The 20548-nt window shown below is 36.3% G+C and overlaps 1 protein-coding gene across 2 annotated transcripts in view; it reads right to left on the bottom strand.

Moving 5' to 3' along the window:
* Positions 1-20541, bottom strand: part of LOC106882341 (protein lin-28 homolog) — a 260465-nt gene extending 239924 nt beyond the window's left edge. The window contains exon 1 of one of the 2 annotated variants that reach the window (XM_089365655.1): positions 20200-20541. In XM_089365655.1, coding sequence (XP_089221781.1) covers positions 20200-20374 — 175 coding nt within the window. In that variant the 5' untranslated portion in view covers positions 20375-20541. The remainder of the gene's footprint in view (positions 1-20199) is intronic. The other variant, XM_089365656.1, reaches the window with a different exon arrangement.
* Between the last annotated feature and the right edge of the window lie 7 nt (positions 20542-20548).

Here is a 20548-nt window from a genome sequence, read left to right as displayed (position 1 = left end):
GATTGCAATATTGGTTTCAAATTTTGGCACAAAGTCAGCGATTTTAGGGGAGCGATTTCAGGGAGTAGTCGATAACATCGACTCCAGTTCTCAACTGGTACTTATTTTATCGATCCCGAAAAGAGGAAAGACAAAGTCAACCTCGGTGGAATTTGAATTGAAGGTGCGCAATGGCTCCATTGTTATTGAATATGGTAGTTTGCATAGTTGTCGTTGGAGGGAGAGGACTTTAGGACACCCGGTGTTTTGACACCGTTGTGTCTTCTCAGTAAAAGGTACACCGGATCAATGAATTTGATAAGAGTTCGAAGCTTTTGTTCATAACTTCAGGACACACAATGGTCGCTAACTCGCTGTTCACCGTGCATGTGAGTGGAGATTGTTTTAAAATAAACATGTTAACTATTGTTGTTGTTTAATTCCAAGTTAACCTTGGAGAAACAAAAGAAAAGTGGAGAGAGAGAGAGAGAGAGAGATAGAGAGAAGAGATTAGGGCAAACAAGTAGGAGTGGGAAGAGTGATTTGGTTGAAGAGGAACCTCGAAAGACCTAAATTTGATTTTATTTACTTTTTAAAAAGAAAAGAAAAGAAAGTGGAAAAGAAAAACAGAAACAAATTATTGGATAAAAGCGGCGAAAAATATTAGATGACCAACAAGACTCTCCCACGTGATTATATATATATATATATATATATATATATATATATACACGTGTATGATTGCCTTATGAAAATATCGTTAAGAAACATAATAATAATAATGATAATAATCTATTAACAATATTATTGAAATATATTAAAAATATTACCAATTACAATGAAATGAAATATTTCAGAATACAATACGTTAATTGCTACTTTCTTACGCAAAGGATAATTTTTCTATAAGAGCGCCATTATTAATCATCGCGCTCGAAATCGTGTTTTAATTGCTAAATAATAGAGAATCGGCAGAAGAAAACTGTGATTCTAATTGCAGACTACGTTGAAAGTTTCCGTTGGAATCGAGCGAGAGAGGGAGAATGAGAGAGAGAGAAAGAGAGGCTAACGAACGTAAAAGAATGGAAGCTTGGTCACTGCCGGAAAGTGGGTTTGCTCATTAAACATGGAGGGCAGAAGTCATGTGATCTCCAGGAAGTGAGCAAGCTAAAATAATCAAATACTACTGCCGTCAGAAAAGGGGTCTATTATAGAATAATAATATTTTAGAACGCAAATACACACGCATTCACACACACACACACACACACACACACACACACAGTCACTCTCTTTTTCTCAGATCAAACAGTTCTAAGCACAAATAAAGAGAGAGAAAAAACGGTAAAACTAGAAATAAAATAAATACAAATATTGAGTAATTATTTCTTTTGTCTTGGCACAAGACTAATTTTAGTAAATGTAGAAGAAGATTATAGTTTATTAAAGACCGACCCTACCGCCCGTGAATTACTGGTATTTAGTAATCTGAAAGATCTTACAACCATGAGAGGTATTAATAAACCCTGTTGAAATTTGAACTCAGAATATAGAAATATTCACCGCAGTTGCCACGAAGAAAAAAATTCCCTCTTATGGCAAATAGTGTAAAACATCATATCAAGACAGTGCTTTTCTCTACCTGATTCCTAGACGCGTGTTTTATGGCTCTTTGCCATTCCTTAATGGGAAATACCAAAGAGAGATAACCCCGAGTAGTATTTTTAACTAAAAAAAAAAGCTACCCAACATCAGTGACTGAGCCATGCTAGTAGACAGCCTTGTCGGGATAAATGTAACAGCATCAGCGCCACGCAGTGATTAGGAATGAACGAACTTTAGGTTAGTCAAAATATGTTTGTGGCATATTTCAACTTCTAAAGGCAGGTGTGGTGTCTTTTACACCTTTCACCCTAAGAGATAATTTACCTTTAGAAGTTATATGTCACACATGTATTTTAACTAACCGTGAGTTCGTCACTGGTTGACGCTGATGCCGCAATAAAAACATACCGTTTTATTATTGATGGACGAGTCAGACGATAAAGGAGAGCGTCTCTGACTTGTTGTTTCTGGGCCTTCGTAATATATATATATATATATATATATATATATATATATATACACATGCACACATTTTCATACGTGTGTTTGAAGGGGGAATGAAATCTCTTGAAGACTAATCTACAGTATTTGAAGGATACTTATTCTGCAATTTATCCCCCGCTTTAAAACCACCAACATTACAACTTCATTCGCGCCATCACTACTACTTTCACACCAAAGCCACCACCTCTACCACTATATATTCTGCTCTAAACCCTTTTTTTTTTCTTTCTCTATCTCCATAACTTTTTACGTCACTTTCTATCCTTTATCCCTCTAACCCCATCTTATCAAATCTTACCCCACCCCTCATTTCATAACTTATTTCACTACTTCCCCTCTCCATCACTTTTATTCCTTTCTCTATCCTTTTCTTCTTTCTTTCCCTTCACCTCCCACCACGACTCTTCCACAATTTCCCTCTCTAACGTCTGTTTTCTCTCTCTCTCTCAAACTTTTATTTCATATTTTTTCTTTGATTTCTAATATTTTATCGAAGATCAAGTGATACATTAGCAGCTGATCGATTTTACCATTCCCTCCAGTGATTGATTGATTCAGAAACTGATAGATCGATCCATCGATTACAAAGGTGATTTGTTCATTATTTCAGATACTGATTGACTAGAGTATCCTTGATCGATTAACCTTAGGAATTCGATCATAATGATTCATCGATTCATAAAGTAATATATTGCTGTAGTTACTACTACACTGATTGATTACCTCATCGATTATGTTTGTGATTGATTGATCTAGAGCTCTATTGAAATTGCATTTCGTGGAATTATTCAGCCATTTATTATCGATTTGATTGATAGATGGACAAATTGATATACAGATTCATTCAGTGTTTGATCCATCCTCATCATTAAATTGTTCATTTCCTCAAACTATTTATCCGCCGAATCCACTCCTCACGTTTTAAATCAACAATCGATCAACTGATCTCTTCAATCACTAACTTATTGATTCCTTCATCAATCACTGAACCATAGATCTCCCCACTGAACCGATTTCAGCGCGATTTATTCATTCCATCATTGATCAATTAACTCTTTTATTCTAACACTAATCCATCAAGTTCTTTATTAAAATATTGATCCATCGATTCCTACATTAATCCACTGATCCATCGATTCCTTATATCAACCATTAATATATTCATTCGCTCATTTAATCACTAATCCCCTCATTCCTTTGATCAGCAGTAGATCTCCCATTAATTTCCTCAATATAACTGATTCAACTCATTCAATCGTATTATCCATTTCTTTTTCTAAGTTTTCTTTCCACTATTTTTCATTTCTTATATTCAAATTCCTATTTAATTTTCATCTTTTTACACCATATTTGCTTCTTGCTTTATCCCCCTTTAAACGTTTTATTTCCCTTTATTTTTTCCTCCTTTTCCCTTTCTTCCTCAATTCCTCCTTGTCTTTAACTCTTTCATTCGCCTACCATCTCCATATCATACCATTTTATTCCCCAATCATTTTTTTCATTATCTTTGCTTCTTTCATCCATCTCTCATTCCCCACTTAAACTCCTCGCCCGTCCAAAACATTTTCATAAGTTTCTCCCTAAACGTCCAATGAATGTTTTCAGACTTTTAATTAACCCCTGCTGCAAACGTTCTGAGCAACATAAATATCCTTTCTTTCACAAGAACCAAGTTACTCTGGTGGATGAAAAAAAGAAAAGAAAAATATACGAAATATGGACGCCAGGGAAATATGTGCCGTGAGTCACGTAATACACAAGACAGTGAAAGGGTTAATATCTTTAACCCTTTCGTTCATTCCTCATCGCCCTTAACCCCTTTGTTTTCTTATCAACTCCTTGTCTTTACCCACTTATCTCCTCTTTATCGTCTTTACCATTGCTTCCTCCATCTCTTCTCTTCACTGTCTTTGCTTTATTCCTATTTAATATATCTATCATTATTTACTCATTTTAAAGCAGAGAGCTGGCAGAATCGTTAGCACGCCAGGCGAAATGCTTACCGATATTTCGTCTGCCGCTACGTTCTGAGTTCAAATTCCGCCGTGGTCGATTTAGCCTTTCATCCTTTCGGGGTCGATTAAATGAATACCAGTTACGCACTGGGGTCGATGTAATCGACTTAATCCCTTGTCTCCTTTATGTTTACGCCCCCGCGGACAATAAAGAAATACAAACTATTTACTCATTTCATTTATTTGCATAAGCATCTCAGTTTCTTATTGCTTTTTTTTTCTTTACTCGGTTCAGTCCGACTACGCCCATGCTGGGGCACTGTCTTGAGGAATTTTAGTCGAACCAATAGAAACCCCAGTTTCTAATTTGCTTTTTAAGCCTGGTACTTATTCTATCAGGGTTTTTGACCGAAGCACTTGAGTTACGGAGACGTAAACAAAATAACACCGGTTGTCAAGAAGTGATGGTGGGACAAACTCAGACACAAAGTCATACATACACACACATTATGTATATAGATAGATAGATATACGTAAATGTCGAACAAGGAGAATGAGTGCTCAACACAGCATTAGTGGATAAAATTCTATTCTCTCTCTATGTATGTATGTATGTATGTATGTATGTATATATATATATATATATATATACTCACTTCTGTATAACTATTTTGTGAATACTTTGATGCCATTGAAAACTGCATGTTTATCCTTTGCTTGTGTGACCATATTCAGTGTGCATGAGAGAGAGAGAGAGAGAGAAAGAAAGAGACAGACAGAGACATAGATTCGAATATGAACTTTGCGAATATATTACCTAACTATGCGAACCGCCACAAAGGGCTCCTCATAGTCTCGCCTCTTCCCTGTGACATCCTATGAACTTTCAGGTTAGATATACCTCCCTACAAACTCGTACTTTCCTAATTTTTCCTATTTTTCGGTATAATTCATATTTTTGTACTCACTTGACTATTTTATAATTCTCTATTTTACAATTCGATGTTACTTTCAACCGCCTGTCCATCTTATCTGACTTTACTTTCATTCAAACGTATTTCTTACTCGTTGATTTTCATTTTATTTCTCTGATTCATTTCTGTATTTCTCTTTTTTGTTCTTGGTTCTTTTTTCTTTCTTTCTTTTATTCATTTCCTTAGAGCTGTTTGTTCCTTGTTTATTTATTTGTTGCTTTCTCTCCTTTTCCAGTAACACAAATCACTTCCGTTTTCACCTTCCATAATTTTCATTTCTACCTTTCCATTTCGTTTGTAAATTTCCTTCTTTCTTTCTTTCCATTTGTTTATTTAAATTCATTTATTTTCTCTTAAATTCTAACATTTATTTCTTTTATTATTTAACACTTTATTTCCTTTTTTATTTTTTATTCATTTTATTTTTTTATGAAATAATTTTACCACATACCTTCTTTCCATTTTCCGCTTCTTTCTCATCTCTTTTATTAATTACAAATACAAACCTTCAATAATATATATATGTTTTTTTTTTTTTAATTACAAAGATTATGGAACAACTTCCAACAACTGACGTATCTGATAACTTACGTGTTGAATAACTTACGCGTTCGGTAACTTACGTGTTCGATAACTTACGTGTTCGACAAGTTTTTCAATAATTTGCGTGTTCTACAAATGACGCGTTCGACAATTTGTGTCTCCAGCAACTTACGTGTTCCAAACCTTAATTCTTGAGTCAAATTAGGTATTCATCAATTTACGTGCTCGACAAATTACGTGTTTACGGAGATCACCGAGAAACACCATTCTCTCAGTGGAACAAAGTTATAAAATCACATGTTCTTACAACTTATCACAAAACATACCAAAAACAGGGCAACACACTATCTTAAGACACGTCACTAAAACCTCGACATAATCACCAGTCTGACCAGCTAGATGTAGCAACCAACTTTCTTTCAAATCACACCTGAGGATACATAATACAGATGTGGATACATTGTCTGAAAATAAGGTGAGATGGTCGTGACTGGAACGATTTGGAATTGTATCTTGGTGATAATAAAAACTTCGAAGATCTGATCACAGTCCAGTCTGATCGTTTCCTTAGCCAACATCTTCCGGTCATATCAAATCGGAATGGATAACAACCTGGATCAAACTTTGCCAAATAGAATATTCCCAGATGGAACATTGGGAATATTCTATTCTCAAGCGAACATTGCAAGAAAAGATACATTGGACAATGTAATCCTTAAAATGGAACAGGATGGTCATGGCGGGAACCTCTTTCATAATATGTTTGCTCTATCAAGACTGACCTGGTGTTAAACAACAAAACGCCGCAGCTAAAACCACTGACAGAGCCAGTACATGCTTGCTCATTCTGCTGAAAATAGCTAAATTCATCCCCAAACCACACTAATGTCTTTGAAAAAAAGATTATAGGCCGAACATGTTATCCAGTTTAAAATTGCTACTTGTTTCTTTGATATCTGTTGCAGAATTTACTCTGTAGCAAACATTAAGAGGAAATCACTTTTTCTTTCCTAGACCCCCCGTTTTCTCTACAGGTATTCACCTGAAGATCTTGGTTCCCGACGTTACCCACATCAATATTATCATGTAGTAAGGCCTACAAAGATTATTGACACTAATCCTGAAGTTCCAACTATAAATATAAAAAAGACACACTGGATAATGTAGTACTAGATACACAAAACCTGAAAAGAAAAAAAACGGATAACCTCAACTGGAATACCTTTAATTATAAATCAATTTGAACAAGACTCACCTGTTTTTCAATGACAGCAACGACGACTAATCGCTGCGTGAAACATAGCATCTCGAACCCATACATCCAGGGTTTCCCCCAAAGTATTTGATCGTAAATGTCTTGATCTTCAGATTAAATTACGTCAGAACCTTCACCACCAACTGCAATCAGTTGCTAAATTCAGTTCCGGTGAGAACCAAACCTTCATATTCTGAATGTGTTTGCATATTTTATTTTAGCATTGTACTGTTCTGAGTGTTGCTGCTGTCATTAATCTTCTTTTTAGAGAAATGTTGTTTAGTATACAGGTATTGTCTGCTAAGGTTTTCTTCACCAGTTTCGCACTGTGTTTTGCGTGATGTTGTACGTTGTATTACCTCTTGCTGTACGTGTATAATGGTTTCGAAGTTTACAACATTTACGCTTGCAGCGGTGGAGTTAAATATCGTACTCTTACCCTTAACAGTTTGGTCGGCCCGAGGCTATAGTAGAAGACACTTGCCCAAGGTGCCACGCAGTGGGACTGAACCCGAAACCATGTGGTTGGTAAGCAAGCTACTTACCACACAACCACTCCTGCGCCTATATATATATTTTTCAATTGCAAATTTCCTTACTTAGGAGCTCAACTAATATGAATTGAACTAATGTTTTCAAGAACAAAATAAAATATAACGATGGCTAAAAGGAGAGACAACTAATAGAGAATGCAATCATTCTCTCTCTCGCTATATATATATATATATATATATATATATATATATACATATAGAGAGAGAGAGTGCTCATTTCATTAAAATAAATTTCAATTAAGTTTCTGTGTTAGATGCAAACATTTAACAACAGCAGAGAAAGAAAGAAAGAAAGAAAGAAAGAAAAAAGAAGGAAAGAATTGAGCACGGAGTTCGTTTAAAACATCATTGACTAACAGATAATCAAGTGCTAATCTTTTTAAAACAGTTTCCTTCCACAATATTTACCGTATTTGCCAACCATCGATTCGCATTTCCTATTCGTAGCATGGAAGCAGCAGGCTTCAATTATTTACCATTCTTCTTTATTTAATTTATATATTTAGCATTACAATCTGCTTCTCCCCTCCCCAATTCTTCACTCCAAACATTATAAATGTCTCCTTTTCTATGCCAAACCGTTATTCACCCCTGCAGGTTGTTTAAATATATTTTTTTATCTTTTATTTTATTCATGTTGTTTTCAATGTTTGCTAGTTGTTTATTATTATTATTATTATTATTCACTAGTCTTATTTTTATAGCGTGCTTTCACTGCACCACCGAGTGTAGCTCTGTGTGCCTTGGGTATGTGCTGTAGTTTCTTGTGGTGCTCCTATAGTTACTGTATTGAAAACATTTTACGTAGGATGTGTGCAGTGCCTAGTGGTGCTATTTTCTGTATGTTATATATATTTGTAAGTCCTGGTATTTGTGCGATGTATTTGTCTGAATATTTTTTAAATCAAACTAATGCGCCCATTAAGGAATTGTTTTACTTTTTAGACTCCACATTCGAGTTACCTCTATTTCCAGGTCTTTGTATTTTGAAGGGTTCTTCATTTCTTTTAGGGAAACGTTGTCATCTGTTGGTATTGATACATCAATTAGAAAGCATTTTTTCTTCATGATCTCTGACAACTATGTCTGGCCTATTGGCCTTATTTTCTCTATCTGTGTGCATTGGCATATTCCATAGTATTGTTGTTTTGTCATTTTTTGTGACCTTTTCTGGCGTGTGCCTATATCATCGTAAGCACGCCGGTAAAAATGCTTAGTGACATTTCGTCCGTCTTTACGTTCCGAGTTCAAATTCCGCTGGTGTTGATTTTTGCCTATAATTCCTTGGGGGTCGATAAATTAAGTACCAGTGAAACACTGGGGTCGATGTAATCCCCTCTCCCAAGATTTCAGGCCTTGTGCCTTTAGCAGAAAGGATTATTATTATTATTATTATTATTATTATTATTATTATGAGGGCGGCGAACTGGCAGAATCGTTAGCACGCCGGATAAAACGCTTAGCGGCATTTCGTCCGTCTTCACATTCTGAGTTCAAATTCCCTCAAGGTCGACTTTACCTTTCACCTTTCCGAGGTCGATAACAAAAGTACCAGTTGAACTCTGGAGTTGATGTAATCGACTTACATCTCTCCCCCGAAATTGCTGGCTTTGTGCCAAAAGTTTATACCATTATTAGTGGCATTTCATTCGTCCTTAGGGTCCAAGTTCAAATACCGTCAAGTTCCACTTTGCTCTTTCACCGTTTCGGGATCGATGAAGTTAGTACCAGCTGCAGGCTGAGGTCGATGTTACCAATTAACTTAAATATTTTCAATCATCATAAAGCTTCTCAGTGAATTAAATAAAAATGTAAGCATTTTATTCATGATATTCATGTGCTTAAAAAATGAAGAAGGGATCCACCTGTCGGACTCTTTCCTTCTTTTTCCCCACACATCAATCGAATAATGCGTTTACATTATTAATTAACGAAGAATGCGTTTACATTATTAATTAACTCACAGTGAGGCTTTGTAATTAAATTAATTTTCAGTTCTTCTGATTTACGTTGTGTTGTGATTGAAATTAATAGAGTAATATTGGTAAATATTGATGCCAGATTAAAATCCTTGCTGAAACCAATTCAAAACTGATAGTATTGAAGTCTTTCGTCATACTAATATACAATTAAAATTGGTAATGATAGATATGGGTGAACCGTCAAGTTACAAGAATGTAAACAAACGTACACTGGTTGTCAAGTGATGATGAGGTCAAACACGAAGACGCATATATACATAGATACATACATACATACATACATACATACACATGCATGCATAAAGACATATGCATGCATATATACACACATGTACATGCACACACATACATGTATACATACACACATACATGTACATGCACACATACATGTATACATACACACATACATGTATACATACACACACACATATACACACCTATATACATCTATATGCATACACATGCACAACAGTCTTCAACAAAGTTTCTGGCACGGGGCTATAGAGGAAGACACTAACCCAAGGTACTGGAAAGTAGGTTTGAACCCCAAACCGCAGGATTGCGAGATGAAAGGTTGTACAAGCACCTTTAATTTCTCTTTTAGCCGGACTTCAAAAAGAAAAAAGAAAAAAAACCTTCGATAACTGTGAGCCATTCTTAAAAGGGAGATAATTTGAAGCAATTTTGATTTAATCTGTGAAAGTGATTTTACATACTTAATGTATAGTCTGATCTTGTTTGCTAAACAAGGGAAATAACTATGGATATGCTTTAATCTAATGGACCTCATCAGCATAGCATCACCTGTAGAAACTTACCTGATCAGCTGATGAATATTTTTCCTTACCGATAAAAAACCACGGAAAATATTTAACCCATATTAATTAAAATGATAGTTTTAAAAAATAGAATTTAAGGGAAATAATCCAGATGGGCCGATTGTGTATATATACTGAAAATGTGGCACAAGAGAACTACAAAGGAATTCACCGTAAAAGAGAAAAAGTAAAACACAACGGACTAGGGCAAGTTCAATCACTCAGAGGTCGACCTTGTATCATCACAACTTCAATATATATATATATATATATATATATATATATATATATATATAGATAGATAGATAGATAAAGAAATGGAGTTAAACGCAGGTGTTATTCAAATCTTTATACTCCCGACATATGTTTCGAAGATATCACTGGTATTACTCCAGAGGGAATAAAATGATGTATAACAATGCGACCTTCTCATCAGGGAAAGGATAAAATGCAAAGATAGCCTTTGCGAGATTCGAACCCATAAACCAGAAGCGTCGTATCCAATACGCTAACAACTATGCCAAGTACTCCCGTGGAGACGAAACCTTACTGCGACTGGTCAGTTCCCTGTCCGTAGGGTGGAAGTGGCAGACTGGGGTTCAGTTTTGTTTCTGCTCAATGTCACGGGAAAGTAACCGGATATGAAAACGATCCTGAGGATGATCTCTTGCGATGAAAGGTTTTTTTTTTAATTCTGATCTGGTCATAAGAGAAGCCTGGAGATGATCTCTGGCTGTTAATCCAATGCACGTGTCAACTAGTCTGCTGTGTTTACTGCATCTGGTTTATAACGGGAGAGTGGGTTTAATGGCGAGTTAAATATCATTGGAAGGGAGGGGAAGGGGAGAACGGGGACAAGGAGAGGGGGAGAGAGAAAGGGAGAACGGGAGAGAAGGTGATATGACCTATCGACCGTCTGGTCGAGTAGTAGGGTATCGTAAAGTAATAGCTTAGCTATGAAGTGTCAGAGAGAGAGAGAGAGAGAGAGAGAGAGGAAAGGAAAAAGAGAGAGGCAGAAGAATAGAAAGGGGAAATAAAGAGAGAGGGAGCGATAAAAGAGAGAGGAAGAGATAAAAGAGGGAGAAACAGAGAGATAAGAGAGAGAGAGAGAGAGAAGAGAGAAAGAGACGGGAGAGTGGTAAGAATAGGGGAAAGCAATAAGAGATGGGGCGAGTGATAAGAGAGGGGTGACGAGAGAGAGAGAGAGAAGTAAGAGAGAGAGAGAAGTAAGAGAGAGAGAAGTAAGAGAGAGAGAGAAGTAAGAGAGAGAGAAGTAAGAGAGACGCAAGAGAGGGAGAGACGTGTGAGAGAGAGAGAGAGATGTAAGAGAGAGACAGAGAGAAAGGAAGAGAGACAGAGAGAAAGGAAGAGAGACAGAGAGAAAGGAAGAGAGACAGAGAGGTGGGTTGAAGAGAGAGTGATGGTTAGCAAGAGAGAGAATTGGAGAAAGAGATTAGTGAGAGAGAGGTGTGAGAGACAGAGGTGAGAGAGAGGTGTGAGAGAGAGAGGTGTGAGAGGGAAAGATGAGAGAGATGAGCTAGATAGATAGAGAGAGAGACAGAGCAGCGTTAGACGCGTGCAAGAGAAGGGGAAAGACACAGCAGGAAAAGAGATAGAGAAAGACACGGGAAAGAGAAAGACGTAGGGGAGAGAGAAAGACGCCGAAGGGAAAGAGAGAGAAAGACACTGGGAGAGAGAGAGAGAGATACATGAGAGAAAGAGCTAGAGAGACACATGAGAGAAAGAGCTAGAGAGACATATGAGAGAAAGAGCTGGAGAGATGCAAGAGAGAGACAGAGCTGGAGAGATGCAAGAGAGAGACAGAGCTGGAGAGATGCAAGAGAGAGACAGAGCTGGAGAGATGCAAGAGAGAGACAGAGCTGGAGAGATGCAAGAGAGAGACAGAGCTGGAGAGATGCAAGAGAGAGACAGAGCTGGAGAGATGCAAGAGAGAGACAGAGCTGGAGAGATGCAAGAGAGAGAGAGAGAGAGAGAGCTGGAGAGCCGCATGATAGAGAGACTGGGAGATGCAGGAGAGAAAAATTGAGAGATGCAAGAGGGAGATGGAGAGACGAATGAGTGGGAGAGACTGAGGAGAAAGCAAGAGAGTGAGAGAGAGAAGGAAGAGAGAAGAGGAGAAAAAGAGAGATAGTGACAGGGGAAAGAGAGAGAGATGGAGAAGAGAGAGACATGATAAAGAGAGAGGGGAGAGAGGTCACAGAGGAGAGAGGTCACAAGGGACAGAGGTCACAGGAGAGAGACAGAGGCACAGGTGGAGTGAGAGAGAATCGGGAGGGTAGAGAAGAAAATACTGTAGGAAGAGGGGAGACGAGAGAAAGAGGGGAGAGATGAGAGAGAGAAGGGTGAGACAAGATGGGGACGGGGAACGGGAAGAAGAGATAGGGAGACACGGGAGGAAAGAGACGAGAAGAGAGCGAGAAAGATGGGAGTAGAGAAAGACGGAAGAAGGAGAGAGACAGGAGCGTAGAGAACGGGACGGAACGGGGAGAGAGACGGAAGGGGGAGAGAGGGAGACAGAATGGACTGAGTGAGACAGAGTTGAAAGAGGGAGACAGGGAAAAGAGAGAGGTTATCAAGGGAGAGAGATGGTGTCAGAGAGGAAGAGAGAATCAAGAGGGGAGAGAGAGAGAGAGAGAGGGAGAGAGAGTGGGTGTGTCAGTGGTGAGAGAGAGGGGGAAGAGAAAGAGAGACAGGGAAAAGTGTGAGAGAGACGGAGTGACAGAAAAAGTCAGAGAGAGAGAGAGAAACACGAGAGAGAGAGAGAGATAGAGAGAGAAAGATAGAGAGAGAAAGAGAGAGAGAGATAGAGAGAGAGACGGAGACAGAATTTTACCAGAAGGGCAACAATTTTGGGGGTGGGGAAAAGTCAATTACATCAACCCCAGTGTTTCACTGGTACTTAATTTATCGACCCTGAAAGGACGAAAGCTTTATACCAGAATAATGAGCCAGCGATGGTGACGCTACACGATAGTTAAACCTGATAGAAATAACTGCCAAATCTGTCAACACTTCTTAACTGTTTAGTATCGAGATTTCTCTGCTAAATGTACGATGTTTGATAAAAAGTATCGACACTGTTGTTATGGTAACGGAGCTAAAGTATGTAGAGCGAAGCCGCTTATCACAGACTGACCTTGAACTCTGTCATGCAAGCCTATTACGTTGTAACGTTCTCGCACACCGCCGTTATTTATAGCAGTGCATGGAAATAAAGCGTGTAGAGTGTGGTCGTCTCACCACACGACAGAGACTCCATCAGTGACCATCATAGAGACAGTGTGTGTGTGTGTGTGTGTGTGTGTGTGTGTGTGTGTGTGTATGTGTGTGTGTGTGTGTGTGTGTGAAGAAACACGACTTGAAGGTTCTTTATGGCCAGGAATCTTTCCAAAAATCAAATCCCACTTGAAAGGAACAAGATTTCAATGTCGCCGAAGAAATCTAAGAGAATGCGACGAGGCAGCTGTTCGCTATCCCAGAAAGAGAGTTCCAGGAATGCTTCCACGAATGGAAACGATGCTGGATAAAGTGTGTCGCTTGAGAAGGGGACTAATTCGAAAGAGATTAAATGCTGAATTGGTAAGTCTTATGGGTTTCTTTTTTATAGCACTAATCCTAATACTTTTGACCTCATTAGTGCTTATTTATTCACAATTATTTTGAATTAAGCGTCCGTGATCTCACACCTTCAAGATTTTAATAATGTGAATATTTATCTTTAGAATGACATTGTAGGGTGTGTGTGAAAAGCTAGATCTGGCCGGTTACAGCATAAAACAGGCAGAATGAAGCTGGTTTAGAGTTCAAGTGATGGGGAAAGGTGGATATCTATGAACATGTGTGTTATTTCGAGGCTAACTTCAGAGTAAACATCGAAATCTGTATTGAATAATCCAGAGTTAAATGTCTGTTCCAAGAGTGGGATCGAACTCGGCATTCGATAACTGATTATCTCTCAAGATAGCAGCACTTCATGAAGATGTAGAATCCAAGGTTCGTATCCCACCATTGGTCCCTTCACTAACATACACCAGGTCTGCAATTTTTAAAGTATTATACTGCATTCGTATGTGCATGTACACATATCTGTATTTACACAGGCTAATCGTCTATCACACACACACACACACACACACACACACACACACACACACACACACACACACACACACACACGTGTGTATGTATATATGTGTGCAGTACATTTGCATATTTATGTTTATGTATTTATAAATATAGTCGTATAAATACACGTAACCAGATGTATTAAATATGAAACTAAACCGTTGAAATTACAAATATTTCTCAACATATTTGTTGTTTGTCCCGACAGTCTTTCAAGATAATTCCACTTAACGTTGTGGGTTATTTTTGTCTCTCCACGAGAAATCATTTTTGTCTCTGTACCTTCGTTTGTAAGGCAATCATCAAACACGGGTACAAACAACACACCAAATGCCACCGGGGCACATAAACACAAAAAGATGTAACCCGGTGACTCCAGCACTGTCAGACCATTGAACACGGATTCTTAAATTTAGAATTACAAACACAGCTTTAGCATTAAAACTATCAGGACATTTAAACACAAATGTTTAAAAACAATTAGAAATTGACGCAAATATTTAAGTACGAACGGAAAATTAAACCGAAGTTTTGAAAATTAAATCATAAAATTATAAAACGCAGAGCAGTAAACAGGATATTACAGAACCCTAAAACTAAACACAAAAAATTAAGCTCAACCAGAAAACGATATATAGAGATATAAGTACAATCGTAACGTAATTAGAATACCAACACAGTTAAGTGCTGAAAACACAATAATAAAACTCAAAACTAGAACCCTAATACAAAGAGGAATAAGTGTGAAGATAGAAAATAACCCGAACTTTAAAGACTAAAGATTTGAGCACAACCAGAGAACGATATGCATAGATTTACACACAGCCAGAACACATAGTAAAGTCGCGTGGACAAAAATAGTAAAAGACAGAAGACTTAAACACAAGGAGCAATAAACACAAAGATACAATACAGCTAGAGACATTTAAGCATAATTGAAGTGGACTGACTATACGCAGAGATTTAAGCAGTCAGTCGACACACGCAGTGAGAACACTAAGCACAACTACAGCACTAAAATACATTCAGAACAACGATAGTCAAAGGTTTAAGCAGTGTGTACGCATTAGAGTATTACACACGGTTAAGTCGTGGAAATAAAATCGTTAAATACCGAACAATAAACACGAATACATATGCCAACCCGAACACTAAACGCAGAGATTTAAGTACAATCGAAAAGCAGTAAACAGAGATTTAGGGTTAGAACGCATTCGAATATGAAGCATAGTTAAGTCCTGAAAACAAAAACGGTTAAAAAAAATTATGACACTAGAATACAAATATAGCAAACAATCAGAACATTAAAGGCAGATTTAAATACAATCAGAGTTCTGCACACGGAAATTTTAGTACCATCAGAAAGCTATATGCAAAGATCCAAATACAATCGTAGCGAAATTAGTCTATTAAACACAGTCAAGTCCTGCAAATCAAAACGATGAAACAATTAGATTGCTAAAATACAAATAGGAATAAACACAAAGATAGAAAACAACTACAGACTTTTAAGTACAATTTAAGTGGACCGACTATACGCAGAGATTCAAGCAGTCAGCAGGCACACGCAGGGGGAACACTAAGCACAACTAGAGCACTAACACGATCAGAGCAACGATAGCCAGAGATTTACACACAGTCAGTACACATTGGGATACTAAACACAGTTAAGTCCCGAAAGCAGAAATGGCAAAACACTTCTAGAATAGTAAAATACAAATACATAAGACAACCTACAACACTAAATGCAGAGGTTTCAGTATATTTGAAAGGCCCTATATGGAAATTTAAGTAGTCAGAACGCAACTGCAGCACCAATACGGTAAAGTTCAGGAAACAAAATCGATAAAAAACAAAAAACTACAATACTAAAATACAATGCAATAAAACACAGAAAAATACGTCACATCCGAAGCATTAAACGCGGAAATTCAAGCACAAAGGACGATGTATAGAAATTTAAGCAGAGTTGGACATCAGAATATTAAATACAGTCACGGCAATTGTGGTTTACCTAAATGGTAAAACACAAATTGGAACAGAGAAGTAGAGGGGGATGAACACAGATGCAATTAGAACCTCAGACACTAACAACAAACAGAGGACTAATATGTAAAAGTTTCAGTACAGAGGACCATGTGTAAAAATTCAAGTACAAATAGAGGACTATGTGCAAAGATTTAAGTACAAACATAACGCAATTAAAATATTAAGAGTACTTAAGTCCCGAAAACGAAAAAAGTCAAACCCAGTTAGAACAGTAAAACACAAGGAGCAATAAACACGAAGATACAATACAACTACAGACATTTAAGTGCAACTGAAGTGGACTGACTATACGCAGAGGTTTAAGCAGTCAGTCGGCACACGCAGTGAGAACACTAAACTGCAACTACAGCACTAAAATGCATTCAGAACAACGATAGTCAAAGATTTAAGCAGTGTGTACACGTTTGAGTACTACACACTTAAATCGTGGAAACAAAATCGTAAAGAACATTAAGAAAAAAAAAAGAATCAATATACGCAAATACGTAAGGTAACCTTAGCACTAAATACTGAGATTTAAGTGCAACTAAAGGAGAGTACATAGAGGTTTAAGTGGTTAGAATTCATGACAATACTAAATATGGTTAAGTTTCGATAAGATAACAGAATTCAATCAGATCACTTAAAATACAAGGAGCAATAAACACGCAAATAGAAAACAACCACAGAAATTTAAGTACAATTTAAGAGGACCGACTCTATGCCAAGATTTAAGCAGTCAATAGGCACACGCAGGGAAAACACTAAGCACAACCAGAGCACTAAAACCGAATCAGAACAACGATAGCCAAAGATTTATTAAATTCAATCAGAACGCTATGTAAACGGTAGACGCGGTTAAATGTTTGAGATAAATAAAAACACAATGATGAAAACATTAAACACAAATTTAATTTAATAAAACAATTAAAATAGTAAAACTTAATTAGAACACGAAAAGAAGAAACAATAAGCACAAAGATACAATACAATTAGGCCACTAAGCACTAACAGCATACTAAGCACAGGAATTATTGATTTCTTGTGACTCGGCAAAAGGCCAAATTTTGCAGTGGGAGAGGAAGTCCAGAAGAAATACAATCTACAAAAACGTTTCATTATTACTTATTTCAACGAAGTTCCACAAATGCTTACAAGAGAAAAAAATAATGATATATAAAACATGTTCTAGATAGGATTTGAAACTAAAACATTTGATAAAAAAAAAAAACCGTGGTAGAGTAATTAGTCCAACGCTGTATTGTCTCATGTGTATCCTAGAACCAAACTAAACACTCACGGAGCTTCTCGAAGCAGTCGCTCGACCCCGTTATAAATAGCAACCAAATCTGCCTCAAATCACACCCTACTATGTTATTTATAATGCCTAAGAGCATACATAAGCCTGCCTGTACAGTCGGGACTAACCAGGGGTTAAACAACAACGAGTAAATACATTGAATTTTTAAAGAAGATTTCTAGACACTAGGTCAAATTCTACACTGTAGTTTGGATAGTTTTTTTTTCAACCGATACCAAAATGGTCATAGCCGAATGATCAAAAGTTAGTTAAAGCGATAACTAGTATCTATCTTTGAAAGGGGATTAAAAAAGGTAGCAGGGGGTTAAAAAGGGCAAAAATTGCACTTTATGCGATTTAAAATGTTATAGCCAAAAGCGACCTTAAAGTACTTAATTCCACTCTTTACTGTTTCGTTCATTTCTTCAACACTCACACTTTCACTCACTCATATATCGTGTTATAAAAACAGAATTATTTAACCATACAATAAAACAATATCGCAATTAATATTATAACTATAATTTATAATTTCAAATGTGAAATTATGAATTTAAATGATCTTCGATATTAAAACGTATTTTATTTTCAATTTTATTCTTGAAATTTTAAACTAGTACTTATTAGTACAAGGCGATTAAATAAATTAATTTAAAACGGACTTCGTCCCACATCAGGAATCGAACTAATGTAAATTGTTAGATTTCTTTGAAAAATGAAAGCTAAATACGAATTCGTAAAAAAAAAAATTCTGGACTTCGGGAAGGAGAAAGACACAAAAGACCATAAAACATTCGGACCGATTCCTAGGAGCCGGTCAGCTTAAAAAACAAAACCACAAAATCACAGTATTAACACTTTATTGCAAGTCATGGAGGGAAAGCCTCTATACGGTCGTTCAACCTGCTAGAAACATCAGTCAAATTTCGTTTAAATGGAAAAGCATATTGGACAATGTAGTCCAAGATATACAAAGTTTGAGAAAATTCAAGGTTGGAACAACTTTCGAAATTATTTTGCGCGACCAGGACTGGCCTCGAGCTAAGCTAATGACTTTTGCCACGGTCTAAAGCTAATTTTTGTGTAAAAACGGTATATTATTGGTTGGTTTTTATATAAGCACCAATGACATATGTTAGTACTTTTTTATACGGATTGTGGTCTAACAGAAGACCAACAGAGACCCGACGAAATTCAACTACGGAACCTGTAGGGATGAGACTATATAGTGGAAATGATTTCATTGATGGAAATTGCTTTATAGGATATATAACTTTTAAAAAAATATTTTGTTTTTATCATAAATAATTTTAGTGTTGTTTATTCTGGAGAAATTCACGCAACAGATTTTAAAATTAAAATAATATTAATGCATATTTGAGTTATATATATATATATATATATATATATATATATGTATATATATATATATATAGCTAAATCGAAAGTAAGTCGATTACAAGAAACCTAATGAAATATAATTAACTGTCCAAAATGTTTATATTGTATAAATGACGTTGACAATAGAATCAAGCGAGGAGGCTTAAAGCATTTAGCAATTAATTGCCAACAGTAAAAAAATAAAGGGAAGAAAAGACAGAAAGGATTATTCCATTAATTAAATAATCTACCCACCCTTTCTCAAAAAAAAAAAAAAAAAAAAAAAGAACCCGAGGACCCAATAAAAGTGTAAATGATGAAAAGAAACAAAGACAGAAATCTCGAAAATAGGATTAAGATAATTCACCAAGAGATAGAAAAGAATTAATATAAGAAAAAAAAAAATCACCGAAAAAGAAATTATAAAAAATATTTATAAAGTCAGGAAAAAATTGAAATGAGAAAACCGATACTATGCTAAACGAAGAGAGAATTTTTAGGCAAAAATTCTCAGGAAATTGTAACGAGAAAAGAAATACACTGAATAAATAGACATGCCATATGAAAACTGGCCACGGAGTGTGTCGGTAGGGAAAGGTTATCGAGAGGAAAGAAAGAGAAGAATAAAAAAAAAAAAAAGTAAGATATTTAAAAAAATATAAATATACAAATATGACTGAGTGGGGCGATACAACGACAATAGTAACAACAAGGTAAAAAGGAACAGAAAAACGATCCAAAGAGTAGAGAGAATTTCTTTGAAATACGTTTGGATTTTTTAAAGCTTGGCGTAAAAATTAAAAATATGTAAGTCTTCGTTGGTAAAAATAGTGGAAAATGTCGGACAAAAAAATTAGTAACTTTTACAAATAGTATCTAAAGCTATTTAAAACGAAATAAATAAATACAAGATCGTTTAAGGGTGGTTTTTTTTTTTTTTTTTTCGTTTTTATCAAAAATAGTTCGTAACAGGAAATAAAATTTACTGAAACAATATTTTTTGTTCGACCAAATAAAAATAAAAAACTTTAGTTAAACGATATGAAAGTAGTTGCATTAAGCAAAAATAAATCATTATATATCATATACGCGTATGTATAACCAATAAATTAACACCAAGAAAAAACAAAAAAATAGTCAAAGGTGTAAATAAATAAATAAATAAATAGTTCCTACCTGGCCTAATGTTTAAAATCCGTTTGACGTTCTCTTCAGTATGACTAACAATCATTTCAAGCTTGCCAAGTCCAACTTGGTACAAAGAGCAAAGGGGATGAAGAACTGGGCCGTCAAAAACAAAGCACTTTGGGGGTAACGACATAGTCAACATAGGCAGACCTTCGCTAGGCATTCTGGGTATTCTACTCCCCCCTATCCTCGACGACACTTCTATTGGCCGGCAAGCTTTCTTCTTTTACTTGTTCTTTATCACTTTCTCTTTCACTCTCTCTCTCTCTCTCAGTATCTCTCTTTCTCCATATTTTTTGCTTCTCTCTCTTTCTTTCTTACACCCACTTTCCTCCAT

The sequence above is a fragment of the Octopus bimaculoides genome, chromosome 18 (genome assembly GCF_046866305.1).
Source record: "Octopus bimaculoides isolate indiv1 chromosome 18, ASM4686630v1, whole genome shotgun sequence".
In the NCBI taxonomy this organism is placed as follows: Eukaryota; Metazoa; Mollusca; class Cephalopoda; order Octopoda; family Octopodidae; genus Octopus; species Octopus bimaculoides.
This window is presented reverse-complemented; position numbering and strand designations above follow the sequence as displayed.